The sequence below is a fragment of the Denticeps clupeoides genome, chromosome 7 (assembly GCF_900700375.1).
Source record: "Denticeps clupeoides chromosome 7, fDenClu1.1, whole genome shotgun sequence".
Taxonomy (NCBI): Eukaryota; Metazoa; Chordata; class Actinopteri; order Clupeiformes; family Denticipitidae; genus Denticeps; species Denticeps clupeoides.
Genome location: NC_041713.1, coordinates 14,538,858 through 14,557,977, shown reverse-complemented (window position 1 = coordinate 14,557,977; position 19,120 = coordinate 14,538,858). Strand labels below are relative to the sequence as shown.

The 19,120-nt window shown below is 45.4% G+C and overlaps 1 protein-coding gene across 6 annotated transcripts in view; it reads right to left on the bottom strand.

Moving 5' to 3' along the window:
* Positions 1–19,120, bottom strand: part of tnrc18 (trinucleotide repeat containing 18) — a 53,483-nt gene that overhangs the window by 12,935 nt on the left and 21,428 nt on the right. For 4 of the 6 annotated variants that reach the window (XM_028986178.1, XM_028986180.1, XM_028986182.1 and 1 more), the window contains 16 exons: positions 17,127–18,887; positions 15,068–15,164; positions 13,156–13,361; positions 12,422–12,568; positions 12,094–12,275; positions 11,505–11,925; positions 9,541–10,512; positions 8,861–9,006; positions 8,264–8,397; positions 8,015–8,161; positions 7,744–7,915; positions 7,242–7,608; positions 6,117–6,380; positions 2,126–2,359; positions 642–1,045; positions 119–253 (listed from right to left, as the gene is read on the bottom strand). In XM_028986178.1, coding sequence (XP_028842011.1) covers positions 119–253; positions 642–1,045; positions 2,126–2,359; positions 6,117–6,380; positions 7,242–7,608; positions 7,744–7,915; positions 8,015–8,161; positions 8,264–8,397; positions 8,861–9,006; positions 9,541–10,512; positions 11,505–11,925; positions 12,094–12,275; positions 12,422–12,568; positions 13,156–13,361; positions 15,068–15,164; positions 17,127–18,887 — 5,789 coding nt within the window. The remainder of the gene's footprint in view (positions 1–118; positions 254–641; positions 1,046–2,125; positions 2,360–6,116; positions 6,381–7,241; positions 7,609–7,743; positions 7,916–8,014; positions 8,162–8,263; positions 8,398–8,860; positions 9,007–9,540; positions 10,513–11,504; positions 11,926–12,093; positions 12,276–12,421; positions 12,569–13,155; positions 13,362–15,067; positions 15,165–17,126; positions 18,888–19,120) is intronic. The other 2 variants (XM_028986181.1, XM_028986183.1) reach the window with 2 other exon arrangements.

The window sequence follows — 19,120 nt, the reverse complement described above, 5'->3', positions numbered from 1 at the left end:
CGTCAACTCGCTAAAGGACAAATGGCACAAACATACCGATTTTTTATGACTGGGATGTTACTGCCAGTGATTGGAGAGCTGACCCTATGCTAGTAGTGGGGGGAGGGGGGATTGTTACCTCTCTGGGCTTGGGCTTGACCTTGCTCTTGTGTCCGGGGCTGACTGACGCTGCCACGGTGCTGTCTGCAGGGGGGCTGGGCAATGTGGACGCAGGCTGGGGGATGCACGCTGGGCTCTCCTTGCCTCTCTTTTTCTACAAGAAAACAACATCAGTGTCAGTTCGCCTGGCCTGAGTCGCCACCGTAGCCTCCTGCAATTACAAGCCTCAACCGTTTCCCTTCGTTTTCTCTGTTTCAGTACGACAGGCAGTGAGGCGGAGGACGTTGTGTGTAAGGTGCGCTATAAAAAGGTGGTGGGAGGATGCGGAGGGTGGAGCACAGAGCCCCAGTAATTGTAAGCTGGCAAGCTCCAGTCATCCTTTTGTGTCCAACAACATGACACACACAGCAGGAGGCCTTCTCGTCCTACAAATGTACCGGGACACCTGCTGGTTAAAAGCGCTGCGTCTGCCTCCCTCGCGATTGGCAAAAAATAGGGACGCTGCAGACACTGCATCAATAAAACAGGGTGGCGCGCTGTACCTTGTTGAAATCTTTAATCTCCTTGGATTTGGCCACATCCTTGGGGCTCTGAGGCGTGGATTTCGGGGTCCGGTTGGGCTTCGGCGTGAGTGAGAGAGGCGGTTTGCTGATGGGCGAGACTGGGTTGGTCTGCGCGGCATCGTGCAGGAAGATACGCTCGCTGCGGCGACGAGTCCAGCGGTCGTCATCGCTGGCATCGGCCGCGAAGTCGAAGCTGAATTCCCGCGGTGACTTGGGCTTCTTAGGCTTGCGGCCGCGCTTCCGCGGGCTGGAATCCTCCCGCAGCACACTGGCTGGGGGCAGCAGGGGGAGCTCTGGAGCAGACCGCTGGCCGTGCAGCAGCGAAGGGAACTTCTTCCGAATCTTCACATCACTCTCAGAATCTGTGAAATCAAACTCGGGACCTGGAGATGGAATACAAATGGTTAACGGACACTCTCATAAAGCAGACAAGAACTTTATGAATTGCTCATCTGATAGAGACATAGTTTTATGATTAGATGAATACTCATTTTTCCAGCTCAGCAGGGCTCACATTTCTAGAGAAACAGGAAATCGGCAAATTAGGCTTCACACTAGGGCCATTACTTAAGAAGCTAAGTGAACACAGATGGTGCAGGAGACCTAGAGAAACGTGCATCCTGGAGGAGTATTAAACTGAGGGAAGCGCTTGTAGCTTCCATGGACACAGTCTTCCACTAGCAGTGGCACTCCATCAAAGCGGGGCACACAGATCAGTGACCCCTCGCACGGCTGACGGAGGACATGCAGAAACCGATGTGCCGAATGGGTAATGACACTCCAGTCTCTAGGTGGCACGAAACTGATGTGTGTCTATATTCAATAACGCCCCCACTGAGCACCAATTCAAAGCACAACGTGTGGTCATCTGGCGGCACCTTTACAATTTTCCCAACTCTTGTCACTCGCACACAGGGTACGTGAATAAGGTAATAACACTGCATCAAAAGGGAGACGGTTCGCAATAGGCTTACAACAAATTTGGTTTATCAAAAAAAATAAACAAAAGCTCCAGTTTTTGTGTGGGTGTTCAACTTGTGCCATAGCATTTTTTCGTTTAGATCTATTTAGTTCTGAAAATCCAAAAGACTTACTTGTTGTGAACTATGTCTTATATAGCAATCAAAAGTCCTCATAAAGATGAAAAGTAATTTTATAAGACCACAAGGTAATTTAAAAGATTCAATAAAAAGGAAGCAATGTTGTGTAAAAAATATATATATATAAAAAATAATATCTTTTAAGAATCTATGTCTGACCTCATGAAGAGTCTTTCAAAATCAATTTAAGGTGATTCGGAGATCAGTCCGCCATTTCTTTTAGATTTAGCCCATTGATTTAGATTTTCAGGTTAAATTGAAGGGCAGAGTTAGGTCTAAGAACATAAATTACTTTAATGTAGTTCCACACATATTACCACAGGTCCTCACAAGAACATGAAGAAGCTCAAGGAGGAGTCTTACCCAAAAGACTTTGTCTCTCCTGTTTCTTCTTGGCCTTGTCTTTGGCCTCCAGTTGGATGAGCGAGAGAGGGCTAGGCACAATGGGACTCGGAATAGCGCTAGCGGCAAAGCGAGCAAGAAGACCGAGCCCACTCTCCTCAAAAGAGGAACACAGGCCATCGCTCTCATCCAGCTCACAGTCGTACTCATCCTCATAGTCATCCTCATCAAACTCATCCCTGTGCATGAAGTACTCTGTTTGAATGGAGCACAAAGACATATATTCAGAGCTCAAATTTCAGATGAACAAAACGTTCCAAATCCCACATACATACATAAAAACAAAAAAAAAAACAAAAAGGCAAATCCCTCCCATAGGCAAGCATGTTTTTAACATCTACTCCTGAAACTGGCTGTTCTGAAGAAAGAAGGGGGGGGGAGAGAAGTGGCGTGTCATCACCCTCTGTAAATGGGTTCATTTCGCTGCAAGCTTCTCATATTGAAACGTCCTACACAGGGTTACAAACCCCCCCGGGTCATCTGCATAGCCGTGAATACCAAATCAGTCAAGCATCCATCATCCTGACACTGCTTCTAAAGGCTCCCTCGCTCAACTACGCCTGGGACACTGTAGCAGGCAGTATCAGTAATCTAACAGCACAGGGTCCAACGCTGACCGGATTAGCAAGGGCTCCTGTGCAAATACAGGCGCCCACCCACTACTACATAGGATTACTGGAAGGGGGACAAAGCCTGGTTTCATGCAGGACTGATGCGCCAAGCAGGGTGGGCAGCAGCTCATAAATACAGCTTTTAAACCGGAGGAGCTTTGGGGGCAGATTTAATTCGGCACGTCTTTTTGCTTCTTCCTTCAAAAATACGAGTGGATGGGAAAACTGAGATTTTCAGACTAAAAACGAGAGGCTTGGAAAGTGGCCTTGCCCATTTTTGCTGAATGGGTGCAGAGATGGCAAGAAGAAGAAAGAAAAAAAAAACTGCTAACAATAAGCCACGATGCTGCAGAAAGCTTGCCTTCTGCTGAGAGCAAAAAATACTGACTAAGAAAGTCATCAATTATTAACGGTTCACTTGGCAAGGTGCTTGTCCAATCTGATAAAAAGGACAGAATTCTCAAGGACTAAATGTAAGACAGTAGGTACCCAGTAAAAACACCTCTTCCTCACACTCCTTTTTATCTCTCGGGTTGAGGGACTGTTAACAGACAGAGACAGAGGACAAAGGATGTTACAGTGCAGTTAGGTTTTAGCAGCCATTCATGTCATAGTGTATAAAACAAAACAAAAAACAGCGCGCACACAAACAAACACAAAAAAAAAAAAAAAAAAAAAAACAACCAACCACAAGCAGAGGATGAGACCAGGTGGAAGCAAGCGGTAAGCACACAAAGCGCGCTCTGTGAGGGCAACTTCCATGGCTCCTGGGTCTTGGTGGCTTCAATGTCAGCCATGCTCTGGACAAATGTGGCCACCTCAGCCATGGTTATGTCCTCTAAAATCCAGCACCTGAGTCAGCATTTGGAAGTAATGTGACCTTATAATGCCACTACTAATGGCACTAGGCTACTGACGCACTGATTTAAGAGCATACATAGATACAAAACAAGGACATTATTTGGCCTATGAATTGGACATCAATTGCCTTAATACAGTAGAGTTCTGATTCTGCGTGCACTAGAGAGGAGGGCAGACTCTTCCATACTACAGGGTTCCCACTGTTAAGTCAGACTTTTCCATGACTTTCCCTGACCTCTTGTATAAAGAAATGTCCAATATAATGTCTGGCTACTGGGCAGAAAAGAGCATTTAAAGGGGTTGAATATAGGATGCTTAAGGTGTTGAATGGAACACACCTGAACCACAACTCCATCTCTGACATCTTCTACATGCATATATTGATCACTTTGGGTTCAAGCCAAATATCTTGAAAATTACACTTGCCTGACATGTTTGGAAAGTTAGCAAGTGTACATAGAAAAGATTTTGCTTTCTACAATGTTGCACATTTTTAGAGTGCAAGAGGTTTTAAGAGAAACAAAAACACTCACAGGGGAAAAAATATGCATAAATACAAATCAGGTTTTGACTGATAATTCCCTGACTTGGCACCTCACTTATTAAATTCCCTGATCTTCCCTCTCTGGTAATGCCTTTACTGAAATTCCCTGATATTCCACGAATTCCTTGACCCATGGGAACCCTGGTACTATATCCAATACCACAAAGTAATACTGAAATTACTATTTGGATGAACAGCATCTAGACATTTTATAAGAATAAGAATGTAAACCTTTTAATAATAAAAGTAATGTATACTTTTTGCATGAAAATGTATACTTTTTTGCATGCTGAGTAATGTATACTTTTTGCAGTCTACAGAAAATTCCTGCACTTCACTAAAGATTGTGCTTTTATTCTTTAGAAACAATGTCCCCAAGGCCATACAGAACATGCTGAATGTTTTGAACAATAGTGAACAATTTGCAGGCCAATGATTCATGAGCAAAATGCACACATTTGCACAAGACATTTTTTTCCCCTGCAAACTGTGCCCAATCAGTGCTGACATTCTCCAGTCTTTCAGGGCCTTTAAAAAGGACATTAAAAAAACTGCAGAGGATGATAAATGTAATTTGCATTTCTATGAATTATACTATGAAAAACAAAAGGTGAAGTGAAGAAGCAGAATTTTACCATCATATATCTGTAAAGCCGGGTATTAGATAAACCATCTAAATTGGACACAAGACCAGTCATCAGTCCTGAACAGTATTCTGCTGAACGAAGACATAACCATGGCTTTTCGGGCACCCAGTTTCAAGAAAAGGGGGTTAAAATTACTCCGATACTACGAAATGTATTCCAGATGCCTTTCTTTTTTGTTGTTGTTGTTCTACAACAAAATGTCAGCACATATTAGTGAAATGCAAAAATGAAAAAGAAAGGTTAATTAAGAAGTCACATCAAGAAGAGGGTGATGTCCTACTTACAGAACAATGCCCATGGCTCAGGTGACATGGATAGTGAGCTCACGCTGCGCGGATGGCTGCCCTACTCCCAGCCGAGCGCTTTGCTCCATTTTTTGGGTTGCAGCAGGACAAGCAAAGCACAGACCGATAGACATTCAAAACAAAATAAATAAAAAATAGCAGTATCATGGGTAGGAGAAGGGGTCAGAGGTGGAAGGGTGTGGCCAAGCAGCTGCAGGGAGAAAGCGAGCTGTCTAGAGAGGCTAGGTTATTCATTATTTTAGTAAACAGGAAGGGCCCTATTTTCCAAATATCCCATTTTTAATGGCCAGGAAAAGGCCCTAAAAGTGTGTGAATTAATAAGAGCATGTCTGCATGTGGGGAAAGTACATTTACAGATTGTGACATTCTTGGGCATTCCACATGGGTCTAGCTGTAAATACAAAATGTTCACACTACAGTATTTCCATGAATTTTCTATGAAACTCTGTTTATGCATTCCTTACCGTAGCCCTTTAAATTAGCAACCCTATCTTCAGTTTTCAAAAGGGATATTTGAAGAGTAGCGCCATTATAGGAATGTGTAAAGTGCTGCAATCTAATCATCTAAAAAGAGATGAAGCAAGAGAGACAAAGAACGCTGGGTCTTTTTTCATCTTTCAATAAAAATGAAAATCAACAAGTTTAATAAAGCTTGGGTACCAAACTGCAATACAATAAACAAGTTTCCACAAAAGCCACACATTCAAATTTCACAATGCTACTAAAATGTCTCAGAAAAGCCAGACAATTATATAAAGCAATTTAAAAAATAAAAAATAAAACGACACACAGACTCTAACAAGAGTCAATAATATGTACAATATGTAGAGGGAAGGTGCCAGACAATGCTGCCTGAATCTAAAGATTCCCTAGACACATCACCGTGGCTACCAGCGGTGGCCACGTTTAATAGAAAGAGGAAGCTGGCAGACATCTACCATCTCCCAGATATTCTGTGCATAGTGTAGAGCTAGGTTCAGTAACCTTGATCGAACGAGTCCTCGGAGGAGCTGACGCCCGCCTCCTGCAGCAGTAAGGCAAAGTGCTTGTGTTTACGGTCTTTGGCCGCCTGTTTGGCTTTGAGCGCCGCCGCTGCTGATGACGTGGAGGCCCTGCTCGACGTCGGGCGCTTCTTTTTGGCCGGAGTGCTAGAGAGCCCGGGCATAGGCTGGCGTGGCCCTGATCTACCCAGCGTAGAGCATGCTGGCCAGCCCTCCTTCATGGAGTCTTCCTCTTCAGAGTCGGTATCTGTGTTGACAATCAGAAGAAAAATTGTTTAAAAACTTGATGCAATCTGGTTCCCCCTGTACCTTTTGCCTTATATTTCCCAAATAGTAGCTTTCATATTGTGACAAAAAGTTTACAGGATTTATGCATGTTCTAATCTGGCCTTTAAAAGGGCCATAAAAAATTTCATGTCCATATAAAAGAAAATTAGGGTAGAATCATTTAGTTTATGGTAAAAGAAACATCAATCGATATTAATTGATAAGTGTTTATTTACAGTGTGAATAATGCAGATAACCTGTATATTAAATATATTGTTGTGGAACTAAATTCTGTCTAGATGTCACTTACAATAACTGGAGTTGATGCACTTGGTGCTCGGGACCTTCATTTTTCCAGAGCATTTTTTTCAAAAACTCTTTTCTGATTTTGCATGTGCTTTACACCCTGCACTTTATTTTTGCACTACGTGCAGTTTGCTTTATATGGGTTAACAGGTTTGAGCAAACCAATAAACACTTTATTCTCAATGTGGACTTGCTGAACTTGCAGCGATACAGACTAAAATTAAAATCTAATTAAAATATCTTCCACATTAATCTCACAGTAGCATGCTACATGTTACACTAAAATGAAGAACTACAACACGAAATACACACTGTGCCATCAAAGAATTTAGTATCTCCAAAAGTGACCCTTAAGACCAGCACATGAACTATAAAAAAATACTAACAATCATTACTGAATGGTTTAAGGTCACAAACCGAATTCCTATTTACTTCTTAGAAAACCAGATGTTCAAGTATGCAACAAATACAAAAATGACCTCTGACACTCAATGCAAACACCACATTTCACAAAATACAAACTGAATTCACTTACTGTTTGAGTAGCTGCTGATTTCCGACCTTGCAGGAGAGTAGGATTCTTTCCGTGGTGCTTTCCCCTTAAGGCAGGTCTGTGAGGCTTTTACTTTAATTTTACTCATTTTGGAAGCCTTGTGAAAGAATGGCAAATCTCGGGACAGGCTCAGCTTGCCCATCTTGGCTCTTGTGTTGGAATCTGGGAATGCAGGAAGCTTGCTAATGCCCCCAGAACTTGCCCTAGATTGCCCAGAAGAACCATCTACAAATTTACAGGAGGTCTTGTTAAGTTTACCCAGTTTTGTGAGAGATAAGGCCTTGTCCAGCTTGGTTGCCAGCTGCTCTTGTTCACTCTCTCTGCACTTTTTATAGCTCTTTTTAGGCACCTGTGGGCAGGGACAGAAACCAGTAAACCGAATGCAGAATCAGTGGCAGCCCCAGAAGAGGGAAATATAAAGCGCATTTGTAAAATTTGTACTGCTGTTCACCACAGCCTCTCTCTCCAGTTACATGCTGCTGACCTCCTGGGAAAAGCTAGAGGCATCTTGGTCGTTCCAGTTCTTGTGTTTCCTCTTCGCTCTCATGGCTCCGCCATCCATGTCATCCTCATCCTCCCGGCTGGAGGCTCGAAAGCGCTTCCTCAGGCCCTCTCCGCTCTCAGAGTCTTCGGAATATAGCAGGCCCCGGCCAACCCTGAAGGAAGAAAAACAGAATCCACTCAAGGTTAGAGCGTTTTCAATGGCGCGGTGCCACAGCTGGGGGAAGCTTTATGGGCCTGGCTGGCAAACTTACTTCCCGCATTTTGCATCCACTTTGCCAGGGGGTGGCGAAAGAGCACAGAGGCCATGTTTCCTCTTTCTCGGCCTTCCAGGACCCCGTTTGCCCAGGTTCCTGTTTCGCTCCTCTTGCTGCTGCTGCAGCTGTTGCTGCCGCCGCTCCCTGCAAAGCAGCACACATAGCCCCATTATTGTATTTGGTAGTTAAACAACTTCATGTGAAAAAGGGAATGTTTTTTAAGGGTTTGAAGGGGGGTACACTCACTGGCTCTCCCTTCTCCTCTGCAATTTAACCAGCTCCCGCTGCTTCTCTTTATATTTCCGCTGAAGTTCCGCCAGCCTGACACGGTAGTCCACCTCCATGGCATCCATTCCCTCCATAGACGACTTGGAGAACATCTACAGGGCAGAAAGGGACTGTTTCAGAACATGTTGCGGTGTTTAATAATGACCAGTAAGTGACCAGGCTCTGTTAGAATCTGGCTGCTGAGGCTGAGGTGGACTGAATTGGATCTGAAACGTCCTTTAGCAGCAGCAGCGCCGGCAGGTAAGAGCAGCCAGTATTTGTGCATAAAGAGTCTCAATTGACCATTAAAGCAATTTTCACAAACGGAGTGTTAATATGATGGCTGAACCACCCAGGGAGGGTCATTGTCCTTCCAGTGAATGTCCTTTTAAATTCCAGATACAGCCAACCCAAACAGCCAAATCATTTTCTGAATTTTTTCACCCCTGCTATTACAGGTAATTCCACACCATTAACCAAAACAGTCTCTAATCAAGAACCCAACTTTGCCAGTCAGTACAAAACATGTATACAAAGAAGGGCAAACAAAGAAAACGAAAGCAAGAAATGCATTACAGGCTCATCCTTCTTCTGCCTCCAACTGTATTTTTTGTTTGGGTCAAGCTCCCTAGGCAGCTGGATGATGATGGGAGCCTCAATGGCCTCTAGGAGGATCTGCCTGCCTGCTTCTAGAAGACTCTCCAGGCCGAAGTGGATCATGGCTGCAGAGAGAAAAACACACAAAATCAATATTTGCTGTAATTACAGACACACTTCAACCCACAAGCTTTTCTTTAAAAAACATGTGCTTAGCAACTGACCGGACAAGGTGACCTTCAAATGCTCTTTACTGACTTATTTGTGAAAAAGATTCATGAAGCACAATAAGCTGCAGAGGCTCACTCGAGCTGAAACCAGCCCGCTGCGCTCCTCACATTTAACATTTGCACAGCATGGAGAATTTTTTTTTTTCCACTCTATTGCTCTGAGAGCACAGTAGTTTACTATTACAAAAAAGGTGGCATTAAAGTCAATGTTTCAGCTCCAATCACAAATAAATCACATTCAAACATTGATGTTTTAAAAGCTTTAAAAGGGTTGAGGGTCAATTTGAAAAAGATGAAATATAGTCCCAATAAATTACCAAATTAACCAAGTATGCTCTACTGGGCTCTTTGACAAAATTCTGCTGTTTTTGTTTTGTAGCAAGATGTAATGATTGCAGCTACACATCCCAAATGATTATGCAGACTTACTCTGTGCGTTGTTATAACACTTATCCATTTCCAGCTCTGCCATCTGGCTGAGCAGCGCCATGCCCTCCAGGGCAGAGGACTCCATGGGGGACACGGTGGCACAGCTCCCCAGCACAGAGCTCAGTGCCTGGGTGGTGACAGGCAGCGTGCTGGCCTGAGGCAACTCACTGGCAGCCACCAGGGCGATCATGCCCGCCATAGGGTCCTCGGGCATGATGGTGAGGGGGGCGGTGGAGCTGGAGGAGGGTAGACGCAGTGGGGATGAGTTCAGCATGAGGAAGGGACTGTCACAGGAGGGGTCGATGTCTGGAGATGCCGACATTGGCTCAGTCAGTGCGCAGGGTGGGCTGGAGCACTCTGCCGCTAGTGGGGGCCGAGCAGATGCCTGGGTCTCGCACGCTACAGGCCGGGAGTCAGCAGAGGCAGGCGAGTGTTCGTAGGTAGGGTCAGCTAGGCTGATGCAACCCTCTGCAACCTCCGCTGTGGGACTTCCATCCAGGACTGGGTCTGGAATAGGATATGGCTTGGGACAACTATAAGGGGCCACTTCCATTTTGACAGCCCCCGCACCTTTAGCCTCCTTCATACGGTCATCTGGTCCAGGGGAGGCGGAACTCTTGGTGTCTGTACTGTTGATAATCACAGTCGCTGACCCAGAGCGCAGAGCCTCCAGGTCCTCCTGATTCAAACCATGCTTGCTATCCTCTAGGTTAGGTTCTAGTTTGGGAGAGGTCTTCTGCTCCAGGGTCTCGGCCTCCCTAGATGCCTGTAGGGGCTCCAGCACCACAGGGGAGCACAAGTGTTGAGGCTTCACGTCAGCTGAGGGAGCCAAGTGCTCTGAGGTCTCGGCCGGCAGTGGCACATCTGGTGCCAGGCCGTCAGCATCGGCAGCCGCCGCTGGCTGTAGGAGATAGGGGTAATGGCTGCCAAACGGTGCGGTTATTGATTGGTATGGGTAGCCTGGAGGAATTTCTGCCAATAAAAAAAAAAAAAAAAGGATGAAAGGAGCAAGAGAGACAGACAGAGAGAAAGTGTGTGTTGAGAGGTTTGGAATGCTTATGCAAGAAAGCAGAGGGCTTAGTTCCCAGTGACAGAGTGACAAAGTGATTCATCTCCCACGTACACTTCAGAACTGCGGCTTTATGAAAATTTCATGAGCCAAATGGCCTCGGAGTAAGCATCCCAAAAACTCTTATACAAAACCACACACACACACACACACACACACACACACACACAGACAGGAGATTAAAAAAGCCCACACAAGCAACATATTTATCTTTATTCACAGATAACAAAAGGTCTGTTTACTCTGAGCATCTAACATTTTTTTTTTTTACGACAGGAGAAAAAGATGCTACCAAGAGACCATCAGCCAAAAAAATCCTGCTTTGGCTGAAATTTCAATTGCAGCGAAGTGACAACTAGTAATCCCAGATGTGGAGATATTTGCAGACTACTCATTAAGACTTCTCTGCAGAGGGCATTCTGATGTGAGAAATGGCACCCAGCTGGGGTCCAGGGCCAAATCTGCCTGTCCCCTCCCACCACGTTCTTCAAAAATTTACTACAGAGAGATTAATGGGAGGGCATGATCAGCTACCTCTCTCGATTAATTATAAGCTAAACTGGGATTTTTTTGGAACTGATAATTAAACACACACACACAACACACACAATGCAAAAATGAATACAGATCTAATCTAATCTGCCCCCTTCCACTATCCTCAAATACTTGTCCTGCAGACAAGTCACTCAGGAAGAGGTCATTTGATAACAGTATCAGAGAACTGGTTGCATACATGAACTTTGGTGATTTAATGAAGGTCTTGTCAGGCAACTTAGTTAGCATCTCAACATGGTCAAACCCCCAGAGACTATCTTGCGGTTTAATGTTGACACTAAGTTCATAGCATCAAAGTGAATTAGAAAAAAAAAAATAATTTTTTTAAATATGCTCTTACCGGAATACAGGGAACGGAAAGAGGCAGATGCTTGTTTCTGCAACCCTTCTTTCTCAGGCACCAACACAGACTCCTCTTTGGGCCTGATTGGGGATGGAGGTGGGGGTGATGCAGAGGCCGGACTGGGCGGATGTGGGGCCGGGGTTGATGGGTGGGAGTAGGACTGCTGCGGGAAGGTCTTCTCCCCCTTTGACCGCTGCTCAGACTTGAGCGCAGTGACTGGAGAGAGCTGGGGAGGGATGGGCAGAGGAGTCATGGCCTTCGTGTATGATGTGGAAGGTGTGGGGGAGCGAGGTGGCTGCTTTCGTGGGTGAAGCTCGGGAGCCAAGACCCCTGACAGGACGGCCTTGTGCCCATCGCTGGTTCTTTTGTCAGCTTTGTCCTCTAGTTCTGCCCTTTGTTCACTGGCCTTTAGTCTCTCCTGTGTTCAGGGGAGAAAAATTCATGTAATATGAGCATGCTCATGGTGGTCAATTATTAACCCTATATTAATATCTGTATGAAGCATAAAACAATAATTGGAAACCTATAACTGAAATGTTGTAGGTGAGATACTACGAATGTGATTGGGTGATGTGTCAAGACTCACCACAAACTGAGCATTCCTCTGCAGCTCCATGACCTGAGCGGCTTGCTGCTGGATCATGTAGAGCTCCTGCTGCCGGACGAGCTGCTGGTGAGACAGGAGCTGCAGCTGGTGGGCGTGCTGCAGAGAGCTGCCCGGCGGGTACACGGCTGGCCACAGTGGGGGGCCGCGATCAATCAGTTCAGCTGCAGCGGACAGTGAGTACACACACACACGCCAGTTACAACTATGCTTCAAATCCCCACAAAGACATGTGTAAATTAGAACAAAGTCACACAAAGACAACATTGGCAAAAAACATTTAATTGGAAATTGCTTGCAGGGACCATACCATAGTGCGGTAGATGCTCGGTGGGAATGACAATCAACTGCCCAGTCTGTGGGTCACGAGCAAACTGGTACGGTGGATGGATAGAGCCAGGGATGGAGGGTGGATACCCGGGGGGCAGTCCCTGGTGCAGGGAAGGTGGAGGCAGCCCTGTGTGCATAACAGGTAACAAAAAAAAAAAAAAAAAAAAAAAAAGACAGACAGATAGATATGAAGTTTATTGTTAATTTGCAGCATTCCAGAAGAGACTTAAAGAGGCCCAGAGAACCAGCATTGCCCAATCATCACCACTTCCATGTTAAAAATGAACCATTTTTGGTCAGCCCTTCCAGGAACCACAGCCCTTTTGAATTTGGTGTGGTATGGGTGCTCTGTTCTGGATCTCTGTCTAGACAAAACTCCTGACAACAGGGAATTGTGATGGGAAGCATGTTTACTGTTATTTTTGGATCAGGAACATGTACAGACCAAAACTGTTTCTAAGAATTCGGAAGAAAAAAAAAATGTCCACCCCAGACAGCAGAAAGAGCTGGGGTGAAACTGGCAGACCAACAGAACACAGGCCCACAGAGACTAGAAGGAAATGAATCCACTGAAAAACAAGACCGACACAGATCCAATTGTGTAGACAGATAAACCAAGGCAGAGTAAAAACAGGAGATAAAAACACAAACATAGGAAATTCTAGAATACAGGCAGCTGTGGCCATAAAAGGTGCTAGTAAAAGGGAGACATACCATAAGGAGACCCGGGAAGCCACATGGAGGGAGCACTGGAACGAGGCAACCAGGGGTGTGAGGCCAAGTGGGAGGCTGGATCGCTGGGCCAGCGTGCTGAACCTCCCAGGGAAGGACCCCCAGTGACCATAAGGTTGGGGTTGAGTCCACTGGTCGACACAATAGGATGGTGCATCTGAGTGTACTCCGCCAGTTCTTTACTTTCTCTGTGACGATATTAAATATAAAGAATTTGACGTAGTCCATTCATAGCCTCTTAACCATATTATTTACATTTACAGTATTTATCAGAGCGCCTTACAATCAGTAGTTACAGGGACAGTCCCCCCTGGAGACACTCAGGGTTAAGTGTCTTGCTCAGGGACACAATGGTAGTAAGTGGGATTTGAACCTGGGTCTTTTGGTTCATTGGCGAGTGTGTTACCCACCAGGCTACTACCACCAAGAAGGCACTATACAAAGTACAATAGAACTGACCTTCTGTGCCTATGTTTCACTATTAAACAATATAAAAACGAATTGTAGAAATCATTCTCAATTGCCACATTAAAACAGCAGAGCACAGTTCAGTGCATCAGTGATTTTTCCAATCATGTGACAATCATGAACTTGCTAAATGATTTGTATTATATATCAGGGTAAACATATTGTGAAATCCAAAGGACCAGGTTTTGTGATTGCATTACCACCAATGACAAGAATTGATTCCACATGTAAATGTGCAGTATATTAAAACACAATTCTGAAACCTGGGCCATTCATTCAGCACTAAGCCTGGGGAGGAGCAGGACCGAAGGGGCAAGCCCCTGCTGGGAGAGCCAGTCTTTTATAAGCACCAATTTCCACAGTGGTGAAGGCATGTTTTTTCTGCTGCTCTAAATGAGCGCCACACTTTGAAAATGGACTCCCGTGATGTGGTAAAGTACCCATAAATCCATCTGCCCCTTAAAGAAACCCATGCTGCGAATCAGACAAACACAAAAAAGTTTGACCTCTGAACACTAGCAGGAGCTACACTACAAATGGCATGAGGCAAAAGTATTGAATAGTAAAATTAAGGGCTAAAAAAGTTTGGATTAAGAATATCCATTTGGCAACTGGAGGAACAGCATAAAACTCCTTTACTGGCATGCACCAGCATTCTTTTTCTGACACAGTCTGGCACCTTAAATCAAGAGCGCCTTCACCAGTAGCTTGTGAGAACTGAGAGTTACTTTAATGAGTAACCTTCAAAAGGACAAACATCCTATCTTTAAACAGCCCTTATCACCAGTTCCCACATAACTGCAGGGGGAGTAAAATCAATCACATCCACGACGCTCCACAGTCCGGCTCCACCCCACGCCTTCTGGAGAAGATTGGGTATAGACTTTCTGTTCCATTCCCCCAATTTTCTCCCAGTGAATGAAAAACCAAAATACAACAGCTCAGACAAGAGACTTCAGGGGCAACTTAGCAAATGCTTTGTTCTGCACCCCCACCACTCTGCTCACAATGCAGTGGATGCAATACAGCAGATTAAAGAGACTGCGCTGCACAAAATTTGACAGACAGAAGCAGTCAGCAAGACTGTTAACCACAAAGCTGAATGTCTTTTGGGACGTTTTCGTCTTTTTTTTTTTTTTTTTTCTTTTTTTTTAATAAAAATTCCATTCTTGTCAGCCCACATAAAACGTCATACAATTATGCGTCCAAGGCTGCTGTGTTTTTAAACTCACAGCCACTTAAATGTGACAAGACATCCCAGAATTCATAGGCAACAAAATTCAGGATTCTCATGGATGGCCCATAGAGATCACAAGGGAAGGGAATAATCAAATTTATTAACAGGAGTTGGGGGGGGACAAAGAGAAGATGTGTAAACCAGCACTGCAACTCTTATTTAACTATCACTGCACCACCGACTTCTCACCTCAGAACCTTTTCCTGATCCCGCTCAAGTCGGCCAGTCAGAAGCCGTTCGTCTCTGTGACGTGCTCGGTCTTCCCCTCGATCGTCCTCCATGTGACCTGTGCCCGAGAGTTGCAAAGACAGGGTCAAAAGGTCAGCTTTCAGTCTATGATTGTGTGGTATGTGCAGCTGTTTTACATAAAGCTTTGGTTGCATATTTTGTTCGGTCTTTCTTTTTTATTTTTTTTTTGCAAAATGAAATCAGATGCATTGGAAAAGCCATTCACGGAAATGTGCTCTCTGCTTACTCAAATTGCACTCAAGCCCCATAACAACATATTTCAGCATGTGTTACAATGACAAAATTCACACTTGATCATTACCTTATATGCAACTCTTTTCGGTAAGCGTTATTCTATCCTTGCTGGCTTCCATTTTTGGGTCAAACCAAAACATATGACCAGAGTAAGATGCATTCTATGAATGCCTAGAACAGCATTATGAGCATTACAAAGTGTTGAGACACACTTCGCAGGGGTTGCTTTGGTTTCTTTTATATTTTTAGTAATTCAAATTTCAAGCTCACATTACAATCTAAAATTCAGTGACTGGGAATAAATGCAGCATATACAACAGATTCAACAAAAAGGACTGTAGCATCTGAATACCTCACTGGGCCCTGAAGTATTAAGACCTCTACTGGACAGAACTTACAGCATTCACCGCACAAGAGGCATGAGATTACACACCACTACCCAAAACACACCAACAACAAGCAAAACATAGCAGACAAAAAGTCCTGTATCACAGACAAAAAAAAATGTTGGTTTTGTTCGCCTTTACGGATCAAAATCTGACTAATTAAAACGAAAATGTACTGAATATGAGTAAAGACTGGAAGACCAACACTGAAAATTTTGTTGCAGCTGTTGTGGGGGTGTTTTCAGAAAGAAATAACTATGCAAACCAGCAGACATTCACAGCCACTCAAAGCAAAGCTTGCAATTCAAATAGCCCAGAATAAATGTCACAGAGCAGGACCCCGTTTACTGCATAGATGCACCAAGGGGCCCTCAGTCATTTTTACAAGTGTATTGAACCTTTCACTATTGACAGCCAGTGACGGGGAGGGGAGCAAAGCTCTTGTAAAAACCTCAGAGGGGCAAAACCAAAGAGCACACTGATCTTTGGCACACTCTGGAGGAAAGGTTTCAAAACTGTTTCCAAGGTTACTGAAAGCCAGTCCAATGTGCTATCTTTTAGCATAAGGATGGAGGTGGAAGGGGGAAAAAAAAAAACAAAAAAAAAAAAGAGAGAAAAGAAAGGGGGGGGTGCTCAAAATGGAAGATTAGCAGACTCAAAGCCACACGATTGCCCCTTTCTGCAAATACTTCTGTAAAATTCAAAAGCCAGAGAACAGAAAGGGCTGGTGTTATTAGTACAATCCCTTTGCACACAGGAGGAAATAAATTAATGCCTTTTTCTCTCCTCACACTCTCCCGCCACTGATTCTATTGCTTAGCAACAATCCTAAAGTCCTATTAGAATTCCAAGCTTGTTTGCAGCTTTTAGTTCTGCTCTGTAAATTACATTTATAAAAGCAGGCGGGCAGTGTCTTAGTTTGGTAAAGGCTTAGCATGCTCTCCTCTGGACTAGTGGGGACGACTATGCTTGCAGTTGTGACCTGAGCAGACTAATTTACATGTCCCCAGAGAAGCTTTGGAAGTAAACACAGACACTCTTCTCTCGACATGGATAGTGTGTTTTTGAATTTACATACAAGAGGAAATTTGTCCACAGAGCATGAGAATCAGGTCCAGAACAAATGTCAATGTCAAACAAATGTCAAAAGTCAAAAACACAATACCCCTGCACAAGTAAATTTTATTTAACTAAAGGCTTATAACGTTTAATTCAGTCCTCATTCATCAAGCCCTTCCATTGGTCTGAAATTAAATAGAGAAGGACATCAAGAGGCCATTAAAATAAAAGGATCAGATACAGAATCCGATGAATCATTTAAATCCTGTCAACAAGACAACTGCAAAATACTAATGAAAGTATAGTCAGGTATACGGCACCTTTAATTCCACTGCCGAGGATTGGCCGCTCCCTCTCGCTCGGCCCAGTGCTGGGCTTACTGCTGTTGTCCCGCTGACGAGCCACAGCAACTGCAATCCCTACTGGTGGGTGGCGGACCTCTACCTCACCCTGGGAGGTTACTCCATCCCGGCCGAAGGACTTTGCGCTCTCCGGCCTCTCTGGGTCCCTCTTCAGCTGCTTCCCAGGAAGGTGCTGGACTTTGCTGTTATGTCCTCCTTCCAGTTTCATGCTCCCCAGCCCACCGAAGGGGCTCCGGCTGTCGGAGCTGTGCCTGGAACCCGGTTCACTGGGGAAGGTGCCACTGTATTTGATCAGGCTCTGCATGGCCGAGACCTCACCGTGGGGCTCAGGATGGAGACAGTCAGGGCTGCCCCTGCTCGCTGATGGCCCATGAAGGCTGGAGGTCTCCAGGTACCTCCGCTTGCCCTCTTCTTCCCCTCCCCGGCCCGTGTGCCCATGCTGGGCGGCCAGAGCCGCCATATGGCTGGTGGCGTAGTTCCCGATGTCGAAAGGCTTCCATTTGGGTTCGGCTGAGGAAAATCCCTTCAGGGGGTGCGGATCTGCATGCAGTGCAGCTCGGTCCATCCCTGCGAAGGGAAGGCTGGCCCTCACGGACCGCTCGCGATCCTGACTGCGGGAATCTGCCTCTGGCCCAATCTTGATCACATGTCTGGACAGAGAGCTGGTTAAGTCCTTGGTGTCCGGGGTGTGGCACAATTTGCTCATACATGTCTCAGATGTTGGGGGTCTTTTTATGGCCAAACCACTTGACTTAATGACTGAGCCCTCCTCCCTTAAAAAATCTCTTTTAACATCGATGTGAATGGGGGACTCGCTCCTTGCAGAGGAACGTCCATGTTCCATGTGAGTCTTCTCACCCTGAGGGGCTAACCTGTGAGAGTCCCTGTCCTTCTCGCGGTCCTTACTTTTGTCAGATTTATTGTCTCGAGCTTGCGATGCAATCTGGATAGGTCCTTTCCTCTCCTCGAAAACCTCGACAGAAGGCACATAAGTGGGGGCGATCACTCTGTGTTCCTTGCCTGCTTCTTTAGAGGCTGGGTAAAGGGGGTACAGGCTGGGTGGCATGTGGTGAGGGGGAGGGTAGGTGCCAGAAGATACCAGTCGGGGAGGGAGATGGGATGGGGTACTCTGCAGGGAGGAGGGGGTGGCATAAGACAACTGCAAAGAAGCAGCTGAAGTAGAAACCGAGTCGCTTCTGCGTTTCTCCATGTGGCTGCCGGGCCGCATGTGCTCTTCATCCTGGACACTACGGTCAACCTCACTGCTCCCGAACCGGGCCAAGGAAGCGCCCCGGCAGCTATTGAGCGACAAGGTCTGCAGAGGGTTCTTGGGCTTCGCATCAGCTGCGCCAGACACAGGGGAGTGCTGGTGAAAGAAAGGCCATGCATGTTCTGCGCTCTTAGCAGCCAGACGCTCCGAGCCACTGGTCCTTCGCTCGTCTTCAGCCTTCACGTCCTGGGTAAGATCCACCACACTATGGGGTCGAAACTCCTCCCTGAGCCTCTCCCGCTCCTTCCTGACCAGGGAGTGGCCATGCTCACCCCTGAAGGCCTTCTCTTTGCTCATTTCTCTGCCAGAATCTTTGGAGCTCGTGTGTGATGACAGAGGCTCCTTCTCCCTGGCCAGAGAGCTGGGCATGTGTGTCACGGGGCTTTGGGGATGGGCAGATTGCGAGTGTATGGATGGCTGCCCAACTGAACCAGGTAGGTAAAACCCCTCTGCAAAATACAAAGGGCACAGTGAAGCATTGCAAAACGAGGTGCAGTTCAGTGCATTTAGAAGTCGCAAGAAGACATCTGCAATTTTTACAAATGCTGCCCAGCCCAGATGTACGTTTGTTGTATTATTACATTTACACAGTCAAATTACATTATTAGAAAAAAAGACATTTAATTTAAATAATTTTAGTCTTCTTGACGCACAGTCTTCCCACTACACATTTGTGCAGCAA